General features: G+C 33.9%; 1 protein-coding gene and 1 non-coding gene across 4 annotated transcripts in view; both read left to right on the forward strand.

Moving 5' to 3' along the window:
- Positions 1–23,653, forward strand: part of Ets98B (DNA-binding protein Ets98B) — a 56,171-nt gene that overhangs the window by 20,265 nt on the left and 12,253 nt on the right. For 2 of the 3 annotated variants that reach the window (XM_074141300.1, XM_074141303.1), the window contains exon 2: positions 3,922–4,501. In XM_074141300.1, coding sequence (XP_073997401.1) covers positions 3,922–4,501 — 580 coding nt within the window. Of the gene's footprint in view, positions 1–890; positions 1,026–3,921; positions 4,502–23,653 lie in introns of those variants that run through there. The other variant, XM_074141302.1, reaches the window with a different exon arrangement.
- Positions 10,045–10,151, forward strand: LOC141461539 (U6 spliceosomal RNA). Its single transcript, XR_012462968.1, has one exon. It is a non-coding gene; the product is annotated as a U6 spliceosomal RNA (small nuclear RNA).

A 23,653-nucleotide genomic window follows, 5' to 3' on the forward strand; every position in this document is an offset into this window, starting at 1 on the left:
CCAATTGTGATGCACCTGGCGGTACATTCAGGACACTGTTTTTGCGTCCTTCACTATCATCAGCATATTGTTCTCATAAATAACGTCCAAGATCTTGCATTACTATTCAAAAAAAAAATAAAGCTCTCAATCTTTCATCCACTGATTAATGTAGCTAACGCTTTGAAAGTAACAGAATCTATGTCATTATGCGGTTACTCCCTTACAATGGAATAATGCGATTATAGGCATATTGAACTCCAGCAACTTGACAGAAATAATGTTCTTAAGAAACAGGAGAGAAATATGTATAACAACCCATTATCTTTCCATGAGAAAGAAGTTCCGCCCCTCAAAGTCGGATTACTACAGCCATCCATTTATGCTTCGAAGCCTACTGGACTAGAAGAACAAACCTTAACAGCTCTACTAGCTCTTCAAATCTCCTACAACCAGCCTAAAAATTAAAAAAAAAATGATAGCGCGTTATTTTCTTTTAACCTTCTGCGAAGGTTATGTTGTTCTTCTAAACTGTGCAATGTGTCTATGACGTCTTTGTTTAGTATAAACAGATGCAATGAACCCCACAAAACTTAATATTCCCATGTCTAGTGACGTATTTCGGCTGCGTTTTTCACGAACTTTCAATTAAGCAGCACTAGATCGGGGAAGAAATATCCATATGGTTGTATCTAATGTGTTTTGTGTATATATTGTACATATACAACTGTCTGTGTGAGGAGGATAAACCTGAATGTATACAGTATACTATGACGTCATTATTTAGCCGCAACAGATCGTGAGAAACTTTTATTACATCAATGACGAAGTAAAGATCCCCTCCAACTTTAAACACCTTCCTTTTTTATCCTTCTTAAGACTTCTTAAATATAATACATTATAAAGAAACTGTTCATAATGATATCGATCTTATGATTGGGAAGTCGGTGTTTAAAAATTGCCTTTAATTTTTCTATTTCGTCATTATGTGTGATTTTGTGATTTAGATTTGTGTGACAATGGAGTACAGTTATGATTATTATCGTGTAAGTATTTAGCTGAAACTGATTTAATCTAAATAGTTTAACATATAGAAATGTCTACGTAGTATTATGTTATTGATTATTATTTGACGAAAGCGATTAAGGATATTTTTTGTCAACATTTTACCGGAAACATATGTTTTTTCGTCGGCAAAACACTGAAAATACTAAAAAGAAATTCAACTGAAACAATTATTTGTAAACTTCCTTTCAACACCGAAATTACAATCCAGATCTATTGCCTTTAAAAGAGAACATAATTTGATAAATGATCAAAAAAACGTGCACAGAGACTTTATAAGCAAAATTACTGACCTACAACATCAAAACTTTTGTTGAATGAATTCCATGATCTTTACCTGACTATTATTTTGTCGATAATTCTATTCAGCTGCTCGAAATATCGAAAAAATTACGTGACTATCTTGCTTCAGATTGATTGTTCTTCTTATCTAGCAAAAACTGAATCACAACTTAAAACTTTGAACAACTCGCGTATAATGTGCTAAAGTTATTGCTTAATCTATCATTAACTGCTTGAAATAAGAATCATAAATCTGTTATTTTTGGTGACTGATTCAATAATTTTTAAAGAAAGAATCAATGTTGCCAATTGTAATCATGACTTTTCATTCTTGCCTAAACTTTCCATTCACTAGATCTTCGTGGCTGTGGAATATATTTTAAAGTAACAGCATTAATAATATAAATTAATTTGATAATATAAAAAATATTTCACATACGAGGGTCGTTTGAAAAGTCCGTGCAAAAATAAAAACTACTTAATTTTTTGGGGTAAACCATTTTTATTTTTCAACATAGTCTCCTCTTAGGCTTATACACTTCGTCCAACGCTGCTCTAGTTTGTTGATCCCTTCCGAATAATAGGATTTGTACAAGTCTGAAAAATAGCCATTCGTTTCTGCAATCACCTCCTCGTTTGAATAAAATCTTTTTCCCGCCAGCCATTTCTTCATATCGGGGAACAAATAGTAGTCCGAGGGAGCCAAGTCTGGAGAATAGGGGGTTTGTGAAACGAGTTGGAACCCTATTTCCATTAATTTTGCGACCACAACTGCTGAGGTGTGAGCTGGTGCGTTGTCGTGATGGAAAAGGACTTTTTTGTGGGCCAATCGTGGGCGTTTTTCTTGCAGCTCGGTTTTCAAACGGTCCAATAACGATGAATAATATGCACCTGTAATAGTTTTACCCTTTTCCAGATAGTCGATGAGGATTATTCCTTGCGAATCCCAAAAGACAGTCGCCATAATCTTTCCGGCCGAAGGAACGGTCTTCGCCTTTTTTGGCGCAGATTCCCCCTTGGTAACCCATTGTTTAGATTGTTCTTTGGTCTCAGGAGTATAGTGATGTATCCATGTTTCATCCACAATGACGAAACGACGCTTAAAGTCCTGCGGATTCTTCTGGAACAGCTGCAAACCGTCCTTGCAACACTTCACACGATTTCGTTTTTGGTCAAGCGTGAGCAATCGCGGCACCCATCTTGCGGATAGCTTTGTCATGTCCAAATGTTGATGGAAAATATTATGTACCCGTTCATTCGAGATGCCCACAGCACTAGCAATCTCACGCACCTTCACTCTTCTGTCATCCATCACCATATCATGAATTTTATCAATGATTTCTGGAGTAGTAACCTCAACAGGGCGTCCAGAACGTTCAGCGTCACTTGTGCCCATATGGCCACTCCGAAAATTTTGAAACCACTTATAAACTGTTCTAATCGAAGGTGCAGCGTCACCATAATGTTTATCAAGCTTCTCTTTAGTCTCCTAAGGCGTTTCGCCTTTCATAAAGTAGTGTTTAATGAACACACGAAATTCTTTTTCGTCCATTTTTTGAAAATCACTCGACTTCCTCGATTCAAACGAATGCCAAACACAAAGAAATAGACCGATCTGGCTGAAACTTGGTGTTTGTTCTTCCAAGAGATGCTACTAACTAAACATAACCTCGATACGCGCCAGTAGTGCTATCTCTCTGACTTTGCACGGACTTTTCAAACGACCCTCGTATATTGTTGCATCAAGTAATGATATGTCTTCTGTTCTGCCTATTTTTTTGGACAAGTTTGGTTAAATAAATTTGGGTAGCGCCCAATTGCATTTTCCTTCTTGAATTATGATTGAAGTAAACATTTTTCCGTCGCCATTATTGGATAATTTTTATTTATAATTGAAAGTAATTTCATTCTTTTAATTTTTTTACCAATTTACTTTTTAATTGGAAACAATTGTTTGTGTGATTTTTCTTTTTTTTATAGTTTTATAATCCAAGCTACGTACATATCGTTGGTTTTAATTGACAGTAATTCATCTGTTATAAGTGGAAGTTGAATTCTCTACAATTACCTCTGATAATTCATCAAGAAATTGCCCCAAAAAATACGAAAATTTAAGTGTTATGAGACAAATTAATTCACCATTGCGTGACTTAAACTCCATTTTCAGCTACATTGATTAATATACTCCGCCATATTTTACTGAACTGTAATCCAATTGGCCCACTTCTTTGTGATCAATGAGGCATTTTTGCAAAATTACACTCATCGCGTAAACGGGAAACACTTTACTTATTATCGTTACAGCTGTTTTAGTGTGCAATAGTTTGATCTTTCACATGTCTTGTCGATGTTTAGAATTGAAGAATGCAAATCATGCGAAAAATTTGTGTAAAAACATTGAATTGAAGGAACCTCCAAGCTTAGTCTACTTCTACTTCTTTTAGAATCCGTTTCTAAAAACATTTCCATAGACTGCAGACACAAGTTCTGTAATATCGTCTTTATTTTATGGAATTTCGAATATCTTACAATTAATTTTAATTTGTATCTTTTTTTATTAAACAATAATGGTATTTGTTTTTTTTAATGTTACAGATGCCTCAGCGAGTTCCATCCGGTGGATTCAGCCCTCCTAGCGGGGCAGATTACACAGCGGTATTTGCCGCTGAATCCTTCGATCTATCATTATTACCACCAAGTCCTTCAGTACACGGACTCTACGATCCGGTAAAAGAGGAACCAACATCTGGTTCATTGTTCTCTTGGGATAGTGCCTATTCCCCGTCCGATCCATATTCACCTCAAGAAATAAAACAAGAAACAACCATTGATCTAGATGAACCGCTGGTTGTAATTAATGATCGTAAAGATGGTATAATAAGATCACTATTGGAAGCTGGAAACAATAATAATCTTTATGATAATCCACTTTCAAACAGTGGTAAATCTGAAGATCATAAACTATTAAGAGAGGTACTTAAAGATACATCATTCCAAAAGAAATATAATCTAATTCCAGTGTCGGTCGGGGAATTAGGTACTGGATTTAGAACGGAAATGGAAGAAGTTTCCATGGATTTGTCCCAAGAGGAAATTGAGCCTATGCTATCATTGGCTATGGAACAATTAAAGACTGAGGTGCACAGTACCTGCGCAGTTCTTGGAATCTCTAGAGGTGAGTCTTGGCCATATTAATTCCAAATATGATATTATTATGATACTGGAGTATTTCTTTAAAATAATAATAATTCGTCATTTCGTCAATAATTGTTCGTCATTTCTCACACCCGTCGAATAGTTTCGATGGTCAAGTGAACGAGACACTACCATTCTCGAGCTCCACAAACTTCGTAAAGAAGTCATGATGGATGTTCGCAACAGACTTTAGTGCCATCCTACGAGGAGGAGTCTATCATTTATCTTGTATATTTATTTATCTGTATATATATTTATCTTGGAAATCTTGTCTTTAATCTAATACACAACGTTACACAAACTGCAGAACGATATATTGATCTGAAGATTAACTTTTCAATAACACAAAACTTGCCTAAAAATCTAAAATATTATTTTATGGAACTAAATATAATTGAAAGAGTGATTGATGATTCTTTAAGATAATTGAAAAAAAATTGATAAAGAATGAAAAACTATACTAAAAAAACTGTAGCAAATACGGACTTATTTTGATTGATTATTAATGCAAAATGTTTGACTACAATCGAAAATGTGAATCATTACTACTTCAAGTTAAAGTGTAATTTGTTTATTGGGGAGGCTGTAAAATTGATGAAAAAATGATGTAAATTTCCATCATTCAAAATAAAATTTATAAAAGTGAAAATGTTTGGAAAATTCGTGATAATTAGTACACATTAAAATCTCATTTAAAATGTATTATGGAAAATGTAAGGAAATTACGTACAAAAATATCAATTATTGAAGAGTATTACACAAAATTATGTAATAAAATAATATAACTAGAGATTTACACAAAAAATGGCTGACGTTAAAATTTGTTTTTCGTGATTAGAATTGAAACAAATCAATATATTTTCTTGAAAAGGAATAAATAACCTTGTAAGTAACCGTTTGATGGGGAAAAGTAACACCGTTTGGGGCTGTTCTGATAAGAGACCCATCGTTTCCCAGATTTCTTATGACTTTTTTTGTCCTGATCATTTCCATTATCCCATAAATCTTGGAATTGGAACAGGAATCCTTTTTACTAAGGATTAAGGTATGCTTTTGTCACTTTTAGCCAGAAATCAGTCTCAAATTTGGCCTAATAATAGTCCTGTAAATGAGAATGTAAGTCCAAGAAATATATGTTTTTAAACTGGTAAAGTTTGTTCGCTGAAAGAAAAAGCATTTGTTATAGCTTTGATTTCTTCTATGGTATCGTTTTGCTCGGTGAATCCCAGTTATTTCCATTGCTTAAGTTGTCTTCTAGTTAGATCTTCTACCTGAATACCAAACTTCGTACTTCTGAACGTTTCTAGGGAGATCTCAGGTACACCCAGCTAAATCTACATTTACACTGATTATTATACCATTGGAAAGAGTATTAAAAGGAGCAGTTTTTGAGAAATTTGACAGCCTCTAAGACCAATTTTGTCGAAGAGGCTAATTTTTGAAAATTCATGAAAATTCTAAATTCCTAAAAAAATTAACGTTCTTATTGTAATAAATGAATCTGATTAAAGTTAAATAACTACGAAAATGATCTATTATTATAGGAAATTTAATGCTGAATCCGAAAATGAGGTGAAAAATGTAAATAAGTGAGGCACTAGTTGAGAAATAGTGTTTTTATGACGTAAGGTCGGGTTTAGTCGAAAAAACCCTGAAAAAATCATAACTTTCTAACAGATAGAGATAGGACACTCGTTCAGGCGGCGTTGTACTACATTTTGAATGTAGTTTAACAGAAAAAAATTTTCGTCACTTATCCGGTTCCACCCTGTATTTTCATATTTCGTTTTTATTTATTATATTTTAGGACGGCTTTTAATTCGTACTACTATTTACTATTTAGTAAATAAAATGTTAACCGAACATCATGACTAAAATTGGGGAAGTTTTTTGAAAATGAAATATTGTCACTTACTTTAAAACTTTGGTTACGTTTTGGTTACATTAAAGTTAAGTTTTATTTTTTTGCCTGAATAGTTAATTTGTGAGAAGTTTTGCAGTTTTATTAAGAAGTGCATTAGCAGAAGTGCATTCTTCAAAACCTTTACTAATTTTCAGTATTATATTACTAAATATACAAATTTTGTATTTAATATAATAAATTCTGCAGATGTCTGTAGGGAATTCTATTTCTTTAAAACGTTTTTTAGTAAAACGTTGCTTAAAAAAAAAATTTGTATTACAGGAAGAAAAATGATTTTCTATTTTTGTTCACCTTTTAAAGTCAAATGAAAGACTTTTCGCTTATTCATGTGGTGACTAGAGTGGGAGACCTTAGTGAACAATGACTCACCGAGTTACTTAGGCATGTCGGGCAGTTCCGATTTCCAAGAGAAGTATACCTTGTCGACGTCTAAAGCTAAATTAGTATCCACTTCTTGGAGGCCCTCTCACCTTGTTCATTACAATCATTTCTCATCGCCCGTTTCTTGTATGTAGTTAATCAAAGTATGGGAACTAATTCATTCCTTGAATACTGTATAATATTCAAAATTAAAGATTTGGAGCATGAATAAGTGAAATAAACTTACTTTGTTTAGCAAGATTTTTTTTTACTTTTTCCAAGTTTATAGCATTACAAATTCGTATGATTATGTTTTACTATTAAGCATGCTGAAGAACTATGCACAATCCATTACGATCTTGCTGGCAACTTTTAAGTTTAACTGCATTTAGCTTTTCAGGGATACTAATCCTTAAGTGACATCTTCAATTACGTCGTTTAATGATATTTACAATAAATTATTAATAGAACTTTTTGCAAATTCTTGGGACTAACTTTGGGAACGTTACTTAACTCTACTACATCTGGGTTTAGAATAAGCGGAAAGCAAGAACAAGATAGCAGCTCCTGAAGAACTTTAGCCTTAAGCCATTCGCTCCTGTCGATTTTTTTTAGCTCTAATCCTTCAAATACTTTCTCTCTTTTGGAGAGCCTCTCTTCGACATCCTTTATCCACGTCACTCTTCGCTTTCTTTTCCAATCTTTGGCCACCAGCTTTGCTATTCAACAGCTTTTAGGTTTCTAAGCTTTGGTAAAGCTTTATCATTCATGCTCACTAAACGTAGGTAACCATATTACTCTTTTGATAGAGTTATCTTAGTTTCTTGTCTTGGCGGATCTTCCAAATTCCTTAGAAAAACCCTTACCAAAAATCTTCCTCAGCATTTCTTTCCCGAAAACCAAAAGAACTCTTTCTTTTCTTTGGTGAGCTTTTTATTTCACTGGCTTATACGACGATTGATTGGGCTACATGGCAAACTTGGGGATGATAAGGCATTATGTCAGACTTTGTGTTGGTAACATTTTCTGTTCGCCCAGGGCTTGTTCTGTCTAAAGTTGCCGAGTCACCTGATGCCTAATTTTCTTGTTACATTACTTATGTCTCTTTATTATTATTACTATTTATTTATTTATTTAATGACTTAAAGCGCGTCAACATCTAAGGTTATTGGCACCCGAAGCTTTTTTCAGTGCCTCCGGACAGTGTTCTCTCGTTACAGACAACACTGTCCATCACCGGACAGTGAGCAGTAAGAAGCTCCTAGGAAGAGAAAATCTAAAGGTCAGCAGCTGGATTCGAATTCGGGACCTCCGCGTGGGAGTCCAGTACGCTAACCGCATAGCTAATCCCTTCCCTTATTATTATTATTATTATTATTATTATTATTACTAACTACCATTGTTTCCTAAACACAGGTTACTAAATTGGAAGTATTTTGAGACTCGAGGTTAACAAATCCTGACCGTTCTCATTAAAGACGGAGGACCTGGTACAGCTGGGCTAATCATTAATTCCAAAATCCGGACAATAATTATAAATCCTTATTTAAAACCCTTCAAAGTCTTATTAACTGCAAGTAGTTATAACTAAAATTATTGAAAAATATATTTACTGTATTTAGTAGGAAAAGAAAATGCATTTTAACGCCTCGAAACAATAAAATTCCACCTGATTAAGTTACTTAAAAATATATCACAATGAAATCACACTTTTTCGCCACTTTTAGATCGCATTGAAACAAGCAATTTGTAAAATGGAACGTTATTTGTTTTTCTTAAACTAAAAGTTAGAATTACTAATTAGTTCTAATCTGAATAATTGAGGAAAAAAACTTTCTTTCATTAATGGAAAACTATGGCCATTTCCTTGCAGTTGCTCAGCTATAGTTAATTGAATTTGACTTAACACTTAATTCTAGAAACTGACCAAACCATACTGAGGTGAAAGTTGTTCACTATGTCATTTAATTGGGTAATCGTCTAATTGTTTGGGCAATCAGTTGCTTTTTGATATTACCTTGCGCGTTTTTTTCAAAAATATTTATTGACCTGTCATTTATCATGATGTTTATACAGTATATTTTTACTAAATTTTTTTATTCACCACTCAAAATAAACCCAATTTTAAAAATTTGACTGAAAAAGAACTGGATAATTTAGCATCCACAAACATCTTAACTAGCTTTAAGTGTAAAGCCAGTATTTGTGATGTTAAAGTGAGATCAATTTAAGTAATAACTTGAAATAAATACACAGAAAATTTTCATAGAATAAAAGGTAAAAAATAATTAATTATAATTATTGAGAGAGTATAACTTTCAAATGAATTATAGACATCAAAAGAACCGTTCTTTTGTATTTCTTTCTTTCTTTCTTTCTTCAAGTTTTCTCTTTTTTTTTAACGAAAAAGTAGCTTCAAAATTGCCAATTTTAAGCGTCTCATTTCTCGCAAGACAAATATTTCTCTTAATAATGAACGCAAGACACGAAGGCGTCCAGGAAAGTACATATATGCACGTACATATCTAAAAGAATATAGTTATTTAAAGAATTGGTGCCTTTTTAGCCAAATCACTCACTTAGCAGTATAGTGAATGATGTTTTACTAACAATTTAGATCCAAACACTTTGCTGTCTTTGATTACCGTCGCCACACACAATGGGTTTGTCTCTGTGCAAAGAGAATTTTGCAATTCTAAAGAGATGAAAAACGGTTGGAGAAGAGATCAAAGGGGGTTGCACAACTTGCGAGTTGGGGAAGGAGTTACTGTCGGCCACGACTCTGCTGGGGCCTGCGCTAACATATAACGGGACACCATAGAAAGAAAGTGGGCCAGTAGAAGCCTTGCCTACCAACAGATCTTGAGTTACACAGCTCACCAAACCACCGAGTTGTTTGTGTACTCATATATATATATATATATATATACACCTAATTCTTTCTCTATAATCACATATTGACGTGACGTACAATAACTCAATCTTCATCAAGATGAAGATGGCTCTTTGTTCATCAAAGTAAACATGAAAAACCACTCCGTCTACCAAAATTAATTTATATTTGAATAATCGTTGTACATCGTATTCAAATGAATTTTATTTAAGACTAAGTATGTGTGACTTCACAACTTAATGAAGAAATAAGCTACGCTGATTTGGAGTTACAGTTCTCCAAATAGAACTATATCTAGAAATTTATACACTGAGTTGATATAGCTAAACAATATATTCACATTCTTGTACTCGTTTCGGCGGTACATATACTAAAATTGGAACGATACAGAGAAGATTAGCATGGCCCCTGCGCAAGGATAACACGCAAAATCGTGAATCGTTCTTTTTTTTTTGGGCGCCACGGTAGCCGAGCGGGTTAAGAGGCGAGACCTGCAAGGCTGATATGCTTTGTGGTATTGGGTTTGATTCCCGGTCTTGGCCTTGGATTTTATTTAATGGTTAAATGAGAAATAGTAAAGCACGTCGCCTCCGTCCACGACACCTAGTAAATGGTAGTTACATCAGAATTTCTGGTCAAGTCAAGCTTTGAAAACTTTTGACTATTAGCTCGTGGTAGCGGTAACTAAGAAACTGAGAAATTGTAGACGCCATGTTAGGCCGAGCGATTAGAGGTTAGAACTGCAAAGCTAAAGATTTATTGTGGGCAATGGTTTCGATTCTTGGTCCAAGCATTTGAATTTTTAATGAAATTGCGAATAAATAAGTATGAAATAATAAATCTTAGCCTCCTAATTTGGTAGTTGGAATTTCTGAGAGACATAGAATAGTTTATCTCCTTACAAAGCTTTAAGCAAGCATTCTGGAAACCTCAAATCTTGTTCCAAAGAATACGAATGGCTGAGAACATGCAAAAGGATGAGTCTAACGGAAGGGTATCCTTCTATCCTGTTTTTTTTTTTTTATAGTGGTTAAGGAGAGAGAGGATTTAGAGTCCCATGACTCATGGTATAACATCAGTTCAATTCTGAACATTACTGGGAGAGAATTAAATAAGATAGGAAGACCGACTTGCTGATTGGAGGAGTGTAAATCGTGAAAAAGAAGGGCTGTCCAAGACTTCTTGGAGTGAACTCTGACGAAAGCGCCATCAAAAGAAAATAGTCTTAGAAGTAACTATGCCTTGAAGGACTTGCATTAGGCAGAGTTTAGTAAGCACTTAGTTGCAGTTCTACAACCAAATTAATTCTCCAACTTTTGTAACGATGATAGGTGATCACGAGGACTGTGAAACATCAGGGCCTTCAAATAAAAACTCTTAATTCTAATTAAAAAAAGGCAAGAATGAGGATTGTTTGTTCTCGTGTATTCTTTATTTATTTTTATTTATTTATTTTAATGATTTAAGGCGCGTCAACATCTAAGGTTATTGGCGCCCGGAGTTTTTTTCAGTGCACTGCCGGCCACCGGACAGTGTTCTCTCGTTACAGAAAACCTGTCCATCACCGGACAGTGAGCTGTAAGAAGCTCCTAGGAAGAGAAAATCTAAGGGTCAGCAGCTGGATTTGAACCCGGGACCTCCGCGTGGGAGTCCAGTATGCTAACCGCATAGCTAATCCCTTCCCTCTGTATTCTTTATTATTTGTGGAATTTAGTTTCAATTATATTCAATAAAATAACTGATAAATAAAGAAACTATAATTTCCATATTACCATAACATTTAGAAGGGACAAATAAAATTTATAAAAACAGTAAATTCAAAGATAAATATTAAAATAAAAATTAACGGGTTGTTAGTAATAAACTATAAATTTTTATAGCAATAATCACTATTAAAGATTTAAAAAAAAGCATTAATTGGTATTATTTTATTTTTGCTAGTCATGGCAGGCTATCAGTCCCAATAAAACTTATAATTATTGTTTTAATTAAAAAGAAAACATACATTGACCATTAATTACTCCGAGAATATTTTTATAGCTGTAATTAATTGATTACTTAAATAAAACATCATTAATGTAATAAAAGATAAAGAGAAAGAGAGGGGCAAAAAGTTTTAAGATTATATTTATATTTGCCCACATCTCAGGTAAAAATACCAGCATTGCTAGCTGGCCAATTGATTGTTATTAGAGAAAGAGGTTAGTGATTTTACATTTGAATAAAAAAAAAGAAAAACTATTAGCTATATCATCGGCCCTAACTATTAATAGTAGATATAAAGAATATAGTATTTCTTTGTTGACATTATTCCATATCTCATACTTTCTTTGTAGCATTTAATTGTCCTTTAAAATGGCCAATATAATCTTTACTTATTGTATTGTTGTTTTTATAACCTTTATAATAACATTATTAGAAAACAAAATGATAATAAAATGTTACACTTATTTATTTTTTTTTTATCAACGACATATCTAATTGTTTGTAGAAATCAAATCTAATAACTGCAATATTATTTGTAATGAAACAAGAGCTGATTGGAACAGGATATTAACTGGGCATGTTTGAAATTTATTTCTGCTCCAAGTTAATAATGGATTTGCAAGTTTTTTTGGTATGAATAAGCTCAAAATCTACCTGAAATGAAAATTCAAATGTATTCTGGTTAAAAAATAACTTACTGTAAATTTACAACATGGAAAAATGGACCAGCTCTTTTTTACTGGGTTCTTGGCGTCCTGAGGAGGAAACCTAAATCAGAAATACAGAAAAACTGTCACCCCTAATATTCTAGACTATAGAAATAGTCTTCTGAAATAGCTGCTAATTGGGAATGATATCTCAGACTTACTTCAACTTAACATTACATTAAATGTAAATTAGTTCAACTTAGAAATGAACTATTCGGATGCATTTGGATTTGGGAAATGGTACATCTATAGGATTGAGCTTTAACAGTATAATTGACGCAACCATTTGCTGGTAGGCAGGGCAAAAGTGGGAAGCTACAGTCTAGAGATTCTACAGATATTTACCAATAGAATCAGGGAAGATAGGGCACCTGTTTTGCGTTCTTCAGAGACTCAGTCCTGAACGATGAGCATCACTTGTTTTTCTCGTGCCATAGATAGACAGCCAGAAGATTGTGTTGGTGCTCCAGAGTATCGGTGGGATCATGCATTTCAATAGATATTGTTGGAATAGTGTGGTGAAGTCCATGGATGCGATCCTACGACAGGGTCAGCACTTCTCTTGTCATAAGACAAGCAACTGCTTGAAAAAAGGGATGTTACAAGAGACCCACTCTGGTTACCCGTGATAAACGGTGCCAGAATGGGTTCCCGCATTGCCTGAAAGGTTTTTTAGGGTGAATAGCCTCACATATTCAGGAGTTAAATGTGCAATTCGAAGATGCGTTAAGTATTTTTATTATGTGAACAATTCTCTGCACATTTGTCTGTACCAATACCAGATTCATCAAGCTCTTAGTTAACTAGTAACATTGAGGTTTAGAGGCAATATCCCTACTTCAAATCATATTACTTTAAATACCCTGGAGATCAGTAAAAGAAACTACAATCTCTAGGACAAATGTTTTAGCCCTGCTATACATCTTTCAAGTTGACCAAATGTGGCCCAAATTGGATTAACAGATTTGACTGGCTTTTAATTGAACAAGTTTAGAATGACCAGTAAGGTTGAATTATTTTTGATTGACTCTTTTAATTTCAATTATTAATGAAGAAAATCTCTCTTAATGCGACTTCAGTGGAATGGAATCTTTTCTTACAAATAGAGAATATTTGATTCGAACCCCCTTTTTGCCATATCAAATAATCCAGGAACAATTCTAGTTATTCCTCTAAAAAGTTATACTTCAATTCATAGGATCTTTTATTGTTCATTAAGAGTTTCGTTCAAAAATTGCACAAGTCTGATGATTATTTTTGGAACTATTTTGTATTTTATGTAAGTAAAAGATAAGTGTGATAAGTAAATGTGATAAGTGTGTATCAATAAATAAAGTGGCAGACGTGAATGACGGTCATCCAGTGATGGCCGCCATTAGTCACCCAGTTGGTCACGGGGCCAACGGCGCCTCAGCCGTCTTCGAGGATTGGAGGATAGCGTAGTTGAAGAAAAGTTTGCAGCAAAAGGGTTGGGATGAAATGAGAGTTTTTAATGAAAATTTTTATATCGGATTTTGGCAAGTTCGGAGATGAGTGGAATTTGGAGATCTGTATGCATAGTGTGGTTGCTAACATAGAATGGAGCGGTCTACTATGCAGCGGAGTATTTTGGATTGGAGTGTTTGCAGACTATTGATGTTGGTTTTTTTTAAGCTGTTCCGTAAAGTTCTAGTCCGTAAGTCCATATTGGTGTGAGAAGAGCTGTAACAGAGTCGTCGTTTGTTCTGTAGTGAGAGTTTAGAGCGTTTGTCAAGTAGTCTGGCTAGTAGTTTGTATCGTTTGTTTAGTTCGGTACGTTTAAGTCTCGTATGGGTGTTCCAGGTAAGTCTCTTGTCTAGGTACATTCCAAGGTACCGCACATGGTCGGCTGGTGGGATAGGTGTATGATGTAAGAAGACAGGTGATGGAGTTTGTCGTTTGAGTGTGAAGACTATGTATTTAGACTTAATTGGGTTAATTTTTATACGCCAGTTTTCTAACCAAGGTTCCTTCTATTGAGTGAAGGTGGGAAAAGAAAACTATAGTTTCAATTTAAAGGATTAATGGAAATACGAGGTGTGTTCAAAAAGTAACGGGAATTTTCGTTTTTTGAAAAAAATATTTATTTATTCATCTACATTAATATTGTCGCCTTCAAAGTAGTCCCCTTCGCATACAATACACTTGTGCCAGCGCTTTTTCCAATCCTCGAAACACTTCTGAAACTCGATCTTTGTGATAACTTTCAGCTCTTTCAGCGATTCGCTTTTAATGTCATCTATGCTTGTAAAACGACGGCCTTTTAATGTTCTCTTTATGTTTGGAAATAGAAAAAAGTCACATGGAGCCATGTCTGGCGAATATGGAGGCTGGGGCATCGTTAAAGTTTTGTTTTTGGCCAAAAATTCACGAACAAGCAATGAAGTGTGAGCAGGTGCATTATCGTGGTGCAAAATCCATGAATTGTTTTGCCACAAATCCGGGCGTTTTTTTCGGATTGCTTCACGCGAACGGCGTTGAACTTGTAGGTAGTACTCCTTATTGATTGTTTGACCTTGTGGCAAGAATTCATGATGCACTATGCCATTAAAATCGAAGAACACAGTGAGCATAACCTTCACATTCGACCGCACTTGTCGAGCCTTTTTCGGTCTTGGCGATCCAGAATGCCTCCACTGGGACGATTGAGCCTTAGTTTCGACATCATATCCGTAAACCCATGTTTCGTCACCTGTTATAACACGTTTCAGTAGATCCGCATCGTTGTCGACTTCATTGAGTGACTCTTGAGCAACTTCCATTCTCCGCTGTTTTTGTTCGAAATTCAACAATTTTGGAACAAATTTTGCTGCCACACGTTTCATACCCAAAAATATCCGAAAAAATTTCATGGCATGAGCCAATTGATATGGCAACATCATCAGCGACTTCTCTGATTGTGATTCGGCGATCGTTCATAACCATTTCTTTCACTTTTTTCACGTTTTCATCGGTTGTTGATGTGCTTGGACGTCCAGGTCGTTCGTCATCTTCAACGTTTTCGCGGCCATCTTGGAAACGCTTGTACCACTCGTAAATCCTTGTTTTACTCATAGCAGACTCACCATATGCCTTTATTAACATTTCACACACTTTATTTCATTTTTTACGCAAAATTTAATACAAATTCTTTGATCCATTTTTTTTAACAAACAAAAATCGCCAAGCTCGAAAAACACGTCTAACCTTAACGGCTGCCACTTAAGAAGTAAACAATGAATATTACTGAAAATTTTATCGTACTTCAGGGGCATGTGTACCAACATAATAAAAAAAAAACATTTACAATCAGACTCTCCAAACCCGCGAAATTTAAAAATTCCCGTTACTTTTTGAACACACCTCGTATGTTACAGCTAATATGTAAGCTGTTATAATAATATGTAATATTAATAATACTTAATCATTAATATTATTATCATTATTACTATTATTATTATTATTTTATTATTATAATTTTGTATTTAAGGCACGTCAATATTATTATTTTATGTACAGACGAAGAAAATTCGTTGAAAGGTTTTTCTTTTCTGGTATTTCTGATTAATGTATTAAAACCGTCATTCTTTCGAAGGATGACTTATACAATTACGTATATGAGTTTTACAAAAATTGTAACTGAAAAATCTAGAGAATTCTGTGAATGAATTGAGAAAAACAAAACTTTGAGAAAAAAAGTGCTGAAATCTCTAAAGTTAATAAAACTGATTGGATGTCTAATGTAAAATTCATAATTTCGAAAAAAAAATCAATCAGGGAACTTGTTATGGATAAGATTCAGCCAACAGCTGCCAACAAAAACAACAAACGCCACAATCTACTTTCTCTCGAGTACAAAAAAAGAAAGAGAACCTTTTAACACAAATTTTGGGATTCTTTTAATTCAAAAATATTTTAATAAAGGTCGCTGAGTAACCTCAATAAATTCTATTTTCCCCCAAAATATATTAAAATAAAAGAATATCTTTAGAAAACTGTCTGCCATGCCTCTTATTAAAACGCCCACTAAAAAAACAAACAAAATTATTATTTCAAAAACATCACTACAAGTTAATTAGTGATTCTTGTCGTTCAAAAATGCAAACTAAATGTGTTCGAAACTTCTAAAAACAGAAAGGAACAAATGCCAACTTCTCTCCCTCCATATCTAGAAAGCTATGAGAGAAGAGACAGTTTCTGTGTCTGAAATTCTAGCCACACGCATTCGATATTTACTGAGTTTTGTTCTCTAGTTTACGACAATATGGCGCTGGTGTTACAATTATACATCCTATTTTTTTTGTTTAACTTAACCACTTGTTATTTACAACTCGTATCCAATTATTACCATTGTGTTTTTTAGAAAGTATTAATTCCTTGCTTAAAGTAGTTACTTTATTTGCTGATTCGTTGTAAAATTCCTGTTTTAGTAACACTGTCCTAAAATGTAATTTGGTTCAGTTTTGTAGAATTCATTCAGATTCTCTCTTGAAACATTTCACTGATTTCTTTTAAACAATTTGAAGGTGCCTTACACACTAAGCCAGGGATGGCGAACCTTTTGTGAGCCGTGGGTCAAATTTTGTTCATTTTTTTCTTTTAGTACTAGCTCTTGGGTCACTAATGTCCATTTGCACAAGAGTTAAGTTTAAAAATTTTAAACTGAATATTTTCAAAACTAAACATCTTTAAAATTCAGTTGGCTTAACGGGGTAAAATGGGACGAAACAAGTGCTATGATAGTCTCTTTACACAAACATAACTGAACAAAACCTTACAAAAGTGTGTTTTATCTGAAGAAAAATCTAAACATGGTTATTTGCTTTGGGTTGTCGATTTTTTTTAACTAACAAAATATGAGTAAAATTATACATTTTATTTGATATTTTGTAAATACTTTTGCTTTATTTCAAATACTACAAAAGCATTTGTCGTCATTTGCGTTTTAGAACTGTAATGATCAAACTGAAGGTTATAGATAGCACTTAAATTGCTTTCGTGTCAATGTGTGATTGAAAAAAATACAGATAGAATACATAAATTATCCACACAATTAGAAAATCTAAATCAACCCGCGTAAACAAACAAATGGTTGCCTAGCAATATTGTGGGTCAGTGAAAAAGCTTGCGCGGGTCATAGGTTCGCCATCACTGCTCTAGGCTCTAAAGTCAAAGTTCAACTAGGGTGCTATTTACTTCTTTACTCTGAAATATTGGTGCAAGAAGATAGCCGAGCGGTTAGAGGCGAGACCTGTAAAGCTAAATATGTATTGTGGTACTGGGTTCAATTCTCGGTCTTAGGCCTTGGATTTTATTTAATGGTTAATTAAAGAAATTTACAGTAAAGTATGTTTGCTGGTCGCCTACGTCCACGGCACCTACTAGTAATTTGGTTGTTAGACGTAAAGCCTGCCTGAAAAAATAGGCATTACTTATATTACTTTATTGGGTGCAAGACCTTGTACTTTGTTGTGAGGTTCCAACTTGAAAAGTAACTCCTTCTCACGCACATATCAAGCCTTCAATCTTTGCCCACACTCTGCATCTAACCTGACAATCAAAGGTTAGAACTTAGGTCAGTGTCTAGACGCGTAACCTCTCACTATTCCTGGATGAGAATAGGAACACTTACCTAAACGGGATAATAAAAAACATTACTACCAAAGAATAGATTTTCATCCATTCGGAGGAACGCTGGCTACAAGAGGAAATAAAGAATCCCCAGGAAACAGGCATGTTATTTTGGATTAAGCAGACAGCTGAGGAGTTAGCTGGTCCCCCAAAAAATGCTAGAACTGTTCTCTACAAGAGACCACAACTAGTTCTTCCCTTGGGTTCAAAATCACTGCATTAACTAAGGTCTAAAAGTGGGAACAGATTAGAGTACGACTTCTGTTAGATACCTCTGAAGATGTACGCTACTTCTTTATTTGAAAGCCTTTACACAGAAAATTAGAGAAAGATCACTTCATGGTACCTAAATCACATGTCATAGTTCTTCGTTCGTTACCAGTTAAACAATATTTTTATAAACAATTTTATTTTAGATAGAGTCTTTGAAGAAATGGGCATCCCTATAGCAGAAAACAATTTCCAAAAGAAGTTGCAGGATGATTTGGCCTTCGCCCATAGATTTATGTTTGCGGGTATCCATAAACATATGCGCTTTACCTGAGAGACATCTAAAAGCAATTTTACTGAGAGTTTATTTCTATTAACCAAATATTCAAAGCCATTAGTTATTCGTTTCCATAAACGATCCTTAAAATCCCTAAAGAATAGGCTGCACAACTTTATGGTGGAAATAATCCATCCAGTAAAAACTACGTCCACACCACAATTGCTTGGTTATTAAATGGATTACCATAAAATAAATCTGTTATGGCTAAACCGTTTTATTTTGCCTCCATCTGTTTATCTTTATTAGGGAAAATGGATTTATACGTATATGCGTTACCAACAGAGGGTAGCCTTCAAATGACGAAAACAACCGTTAGCTTTTTATTCTTGCTATAAACAAAAAAAAAATCCATATTTTAAAAAATAAAAGCCAAATGTCTGACTCATTCAGTGATTTATGTAGTTAAACAGATCTGCAATAAATATATAAAAAAGACAAAAATTATCTTAGCCTTTTTTGCAGAAAGAAATCGTATGGATGATAATAAAAAAAAGGTAAAAGAAAATAACACGCAACTCCATTTTGTGTGACCTTCAATCTGTGAACAGATAAAGGGGAGATGGAATAATGACAGAGAAATAAAAAAATATAAAGAAATAAGCTGTGATAAAATAATGAAAAGTTCTAAACCAGGCATGTGTTTACGTTCAACAAGAGCAAAGATGGAAAACACATTTATATTTTCTTCTGTTTTTTACTAAACTCGGCAATTTTCTCGACAGTGCTAATCAAAAAAACAACTTACAAACCAATCTGAGTCGATAAAAAATAAAATAAAAGTTCTGAAGGTCACAGCCGCTAAAGCTTTTTATTATAATTTCGTTTTTTTCTTTGTATTTATATATTTGTACATTTAGAAATGTTCATGGATCTTAGTTTGAAAATATAATATAGATTTTTTTATTTTAATTGCAAAGATAAGATTGATGAAATAAAAACTGGTCTGATTATTAGTATAATATTATAAAAAATAAAATGATTAAATCAATTTCATCCTTGAGGAGAATGAATATAATTATGTAATTACTTTTACATTTTATTAAAACTATAATGCAACTTAATTAGAATAATTATCTTTTATTAACAAAAAACCAGTTTACTGAAGAGACAGGTTTTTCCAGATACTCGTACATCAAATGTAAATTATAAATTTTCAATTTCTTTTTTTAAACAAAATTAGGGCTTTTTATACATACTAGCACCTTATATACACCTTATATACAGGGTGTCCCAAGCTATATGGATACAGGGTGTCCCAAGCTATATGGATACAGGGTGTCCCAAGCTATATGGATAACGACTTTTTCTCGGAAACTAAGATAGCTAGAAAAAAACTAAAAAATACGTGTTCCCTTAGTTTTTTGTTAGGAATCCAAATTTACTTTGTAAATTTTTTTCGGTGCTTCCAGAAGCGAGGTACAGGCACCAACTTCATTTTTTCAAATGGGGTGGTGTGGTTTTTATTTCAGAAATAGATTCCTCTATTTTTTTAAAGAAAAATTTACTGGAACGGTTTTTTTCTGTGAGCGATATTTTAGAAGTTATGAATGAAAACATGATTCTTATAAGAAATTTCAAAATGATAATATTATAACGGTTTTTTGATTGAATAAGAAGAAAAGTACTATTTTATTATAAATTTTACTCCTCATTAATATTGCAGATCATGCTCGAAATGGCCTCCACAATTAGAGATGCATAGACATGCACTTTCCTGCCAATTGCCCCTTACTGCCAAAGAAATAGATTCGGCTTTAACCGAGTTACAGGCATCTATTATTCTCTGCTTTAGTTCATCTACAGATGCAATCCCTGCTTGATTCTGATACACCTAGATTTAGAAATGCTTTTAGATAAGCAGAAATAAGGAAAGAAAGAAAAAAGTTATGAATAATCACCTTGTTTTTCAGGTATCCCCAAAGGAAATAGTCCGTAGGTGTCAAATCCGGTGAACGAGATGGCCACTGAATCGTCCCCCATGTCGATATAATACCATGAGGCATGTAAAGAGATATCTCGATAGGCAATTTGATGGGCATGTTATATCGACACGGGGGCTATTCAGTAGCCACCTCTCTCACAGGACTTGACACCTACGGACTATTTCCTTTGGGAATACCTGAAAAACAAGGAGATTATTCATAACTTTTTTCTTTCTTTTCTTATTTCTGCTTACCTAAAAGCATTTCTAAATCTAGGCGTATCAGAATCCAGCCGGAATTGCATCTGTAGATGAACTAAAGCAGAGAATAATAGATGCCTGTAAGTCGGTTAAAGCTGAATCTATTTCTTTGGCAGTAAGGGGCAGGAAAGTGCATGTCTATGCATCTCTAATGGTGGAGGCCATTTCGAGCATGATCTGTAATATTAATGAGGAGTAAAATTTATGATAAAATAGTACTTTTCTTCTTATTCTATCAAAAAACCGCTATAATATTATCATTTTGAAATTTCTTATAAGAATCATGTTTTCATTCATAACTTCTAAAATATCGCTCACAGAAAAAAACCTTTCGAGTAAATTTTTCTTTAAAAAAATAGAGGAATCTATTTCTGAAATAAAAACCGCACCTTCCCATTTGAAAAAATGAAGTTGGTGCCTGTATCTCGCTTCTGGAAGCACCGAAAAAAATTTACAAAGTAAATTTGGATTCCTAACAAAAAACTAAGGGAACACGTATTTTTTAGTTTTTTTCTAGCTATCTTAGTTTCCGAGAAAAAGTCGTTATCCATATAGCTTGGGACACCCTGTATCCATATAGCTTGGGACACCCTGTATACTTAGTGAAGTTTACACATTTCATTATCATATATTTATTTATTCATTTTTTAATTGCTATTCTCGTCGAAGTGTTATTCTTTGATTTTTCCTGTCCTTTTTTTAAAAAATTACCTTGTCGTTTGCTAACGACAAGGTAATTGAAATAATGGAAAGTAGTACCTTTAACTAATAAAATAAGTCTTTCTAATTTAAGTTTGCTGATGAAACGAGTATCTACTTATAGTGCTGAACAGTAAGAAGGTTAGGTTAGGTTTCTATCTCAGTAGGAAATTAATCTAATCGTATGAAGATAAACAGAGGAAAACTGGTGCTTTTTTGATTAACAGTAAGAATGAACAGTTAGAATTGGGTGCAAAAAAGAAAAAAGGAAAGCTGAAAGCGTTTATTGTTTTGGATCTACTGTCGTGAAAGGCTTAGTCTAAAAAGGGACTTTGGTATCATATGAATCCAGTTCTTGTTCAGATGACTGCTACAGGAAGATCCTGTGCTGATACTTCATGCTGAATAAACGAACGAAACAAAAGTGGATTTCTATGGAAAAGTGAAATAGAGTAGTAAGATAGGAGAATGTAACTAAAACGAGGATAAGACAAACAATAGGCGACCAAAAGATAAGTCCTCCAATTTATCTGACAAGAAAAGACTAGCTTAGATTAGGGCACCACATTATTGCGTTTGGTTTTAGAATGAAGGACGAGCCAGAAAATGGAAAAAAAGGGTTTAATGGGGTTTCGAACGAAGAATGCTCCAGTTAGAATAGTATGGAGGACCCCGCAGGGTCGTTGTGGGAGATCCTGCGCTGCAAAGGTAAAACAGAAATTGCTCATACTTCGATTATTTTGGCTATTTATTCAGCCCTATGAGCTCTTACTTGTGCTGCAACTTCGAGCGAATACGTACAGGGTGATCCATTTAAAACGCACCAATCGCTAATAACTTTTTAGGATAGCGAAATTTTGTCTAGTTTTCAAATTTTTCACCCCCCCCCCCCCGATGCTGTACCTTCATTTTTGGCGGAGTTAAGGCCAAAAACGTGATCGGGGTTTCATAAGGACCACTGGTTTTGATAACGATTATGAAAACTACAAAAAAAAAAACTGTGAAAAATGACGTTAACCCCGTTTCGATATCCCTAACATTAGTCGAGATATTTAAGATCAAAGTTACAATTTTATCTATTCGTGATATTAATTTTCCATCAGAAATACACGTTTTGGGAGGGGTCCTCTGACTGCAAAAATTGTTATTGGTGACGCAAAAAAACAGAAATAATAATAATTGAAGATTTTAAAAAATGTAGTGTAAATGCAATGGTTATGGGTGAGACAGGATGAATTTGTTTTATCATCAAATAAAAGCGATCATCACATCATTTTAATGCACCCCAGTATGCAAGACGTTTTGATCTATGATTACGGTAAGAATATCTTACCAAGGATGGGCGGGTGTTGGACTAGTGGTCAAGAGCGTGGCTTTCTAAGTGGGAGATCCCCAGTTCGAATCCCGCGAATGACTATACTTTATTTAAAAAAAGTATTATGATATTTAAAGTAATAAGAATGACTGCGTACGTTTATGGCTTTGTTGCCTAATAAAAGATACGATCGTTTGTCGAGAACTCTAGAGAGAAGTTCGAATCGTCTGTTCAGTTCTTACCGTCTAAGTCTAGTGTGTAGATTCCAGGCTAAGCAATTGTTTACTATGAAGATGGAATAACAGTTCGCCATAGAGAGAATCTAATTTTGTTTGATTTATTTTAATTACCCCATTTCTTTAGCCAAGGTTCAAGGGATTTAAAGTTAATTACCTTCTTAAATTTAGTTAAGAAAGTCATTGGTAATAATTATAAGTAGCATGGGACTGTAAATAATTTAAGAACAAATCTTAAATCTTTAAAAAAGCGCAAAACACACCTTAGTTATAAATATAAGAGCAGGCGTCCTTCACTTTGAAAGCATGCAGTGAACTTTTCTGCAACAATGCACTCCATTAAAGTGCACCACACTGCAGTACTTACATTTGCGTAACGATGTAGATAACTTTACTGTTTGCACAGTTTACTTATCGTTATAATAATTCTTCAATTTAATAACGGGATTAAACAGTACATTTATTAAAATATTTATCTGACTTGGATTACAGCTCTAACACGAGATTATCCAAAATCATTTATTTGTTATTAATTTTTTGCTTTCAATGAATAATTTCAATCATATACTTGTTTTAAATAAGTGAAGAAGACGAGGGAACAGTGGACAAATCGGATTGGATACTGTTTTTTTAGGTGTCACTGAGCTTAGAG

The sequence above is a fragment of the Rhodnius prolixus genome, unplaced genomic scaffold, assembly GCF_049639745.1.
Source record: "Rhodnius prolixus isolate KJV_2025 unplaced genomic scaffold, Rpr scaffold_6, whole genome shotgun sequence".
Taxonomy (NCBI): Eukaryota; Metazoa; Arthropoda; class Insecta; order Hemiptera; family Reduviidae; genus Rhodnius; species Rhodnius prolixus.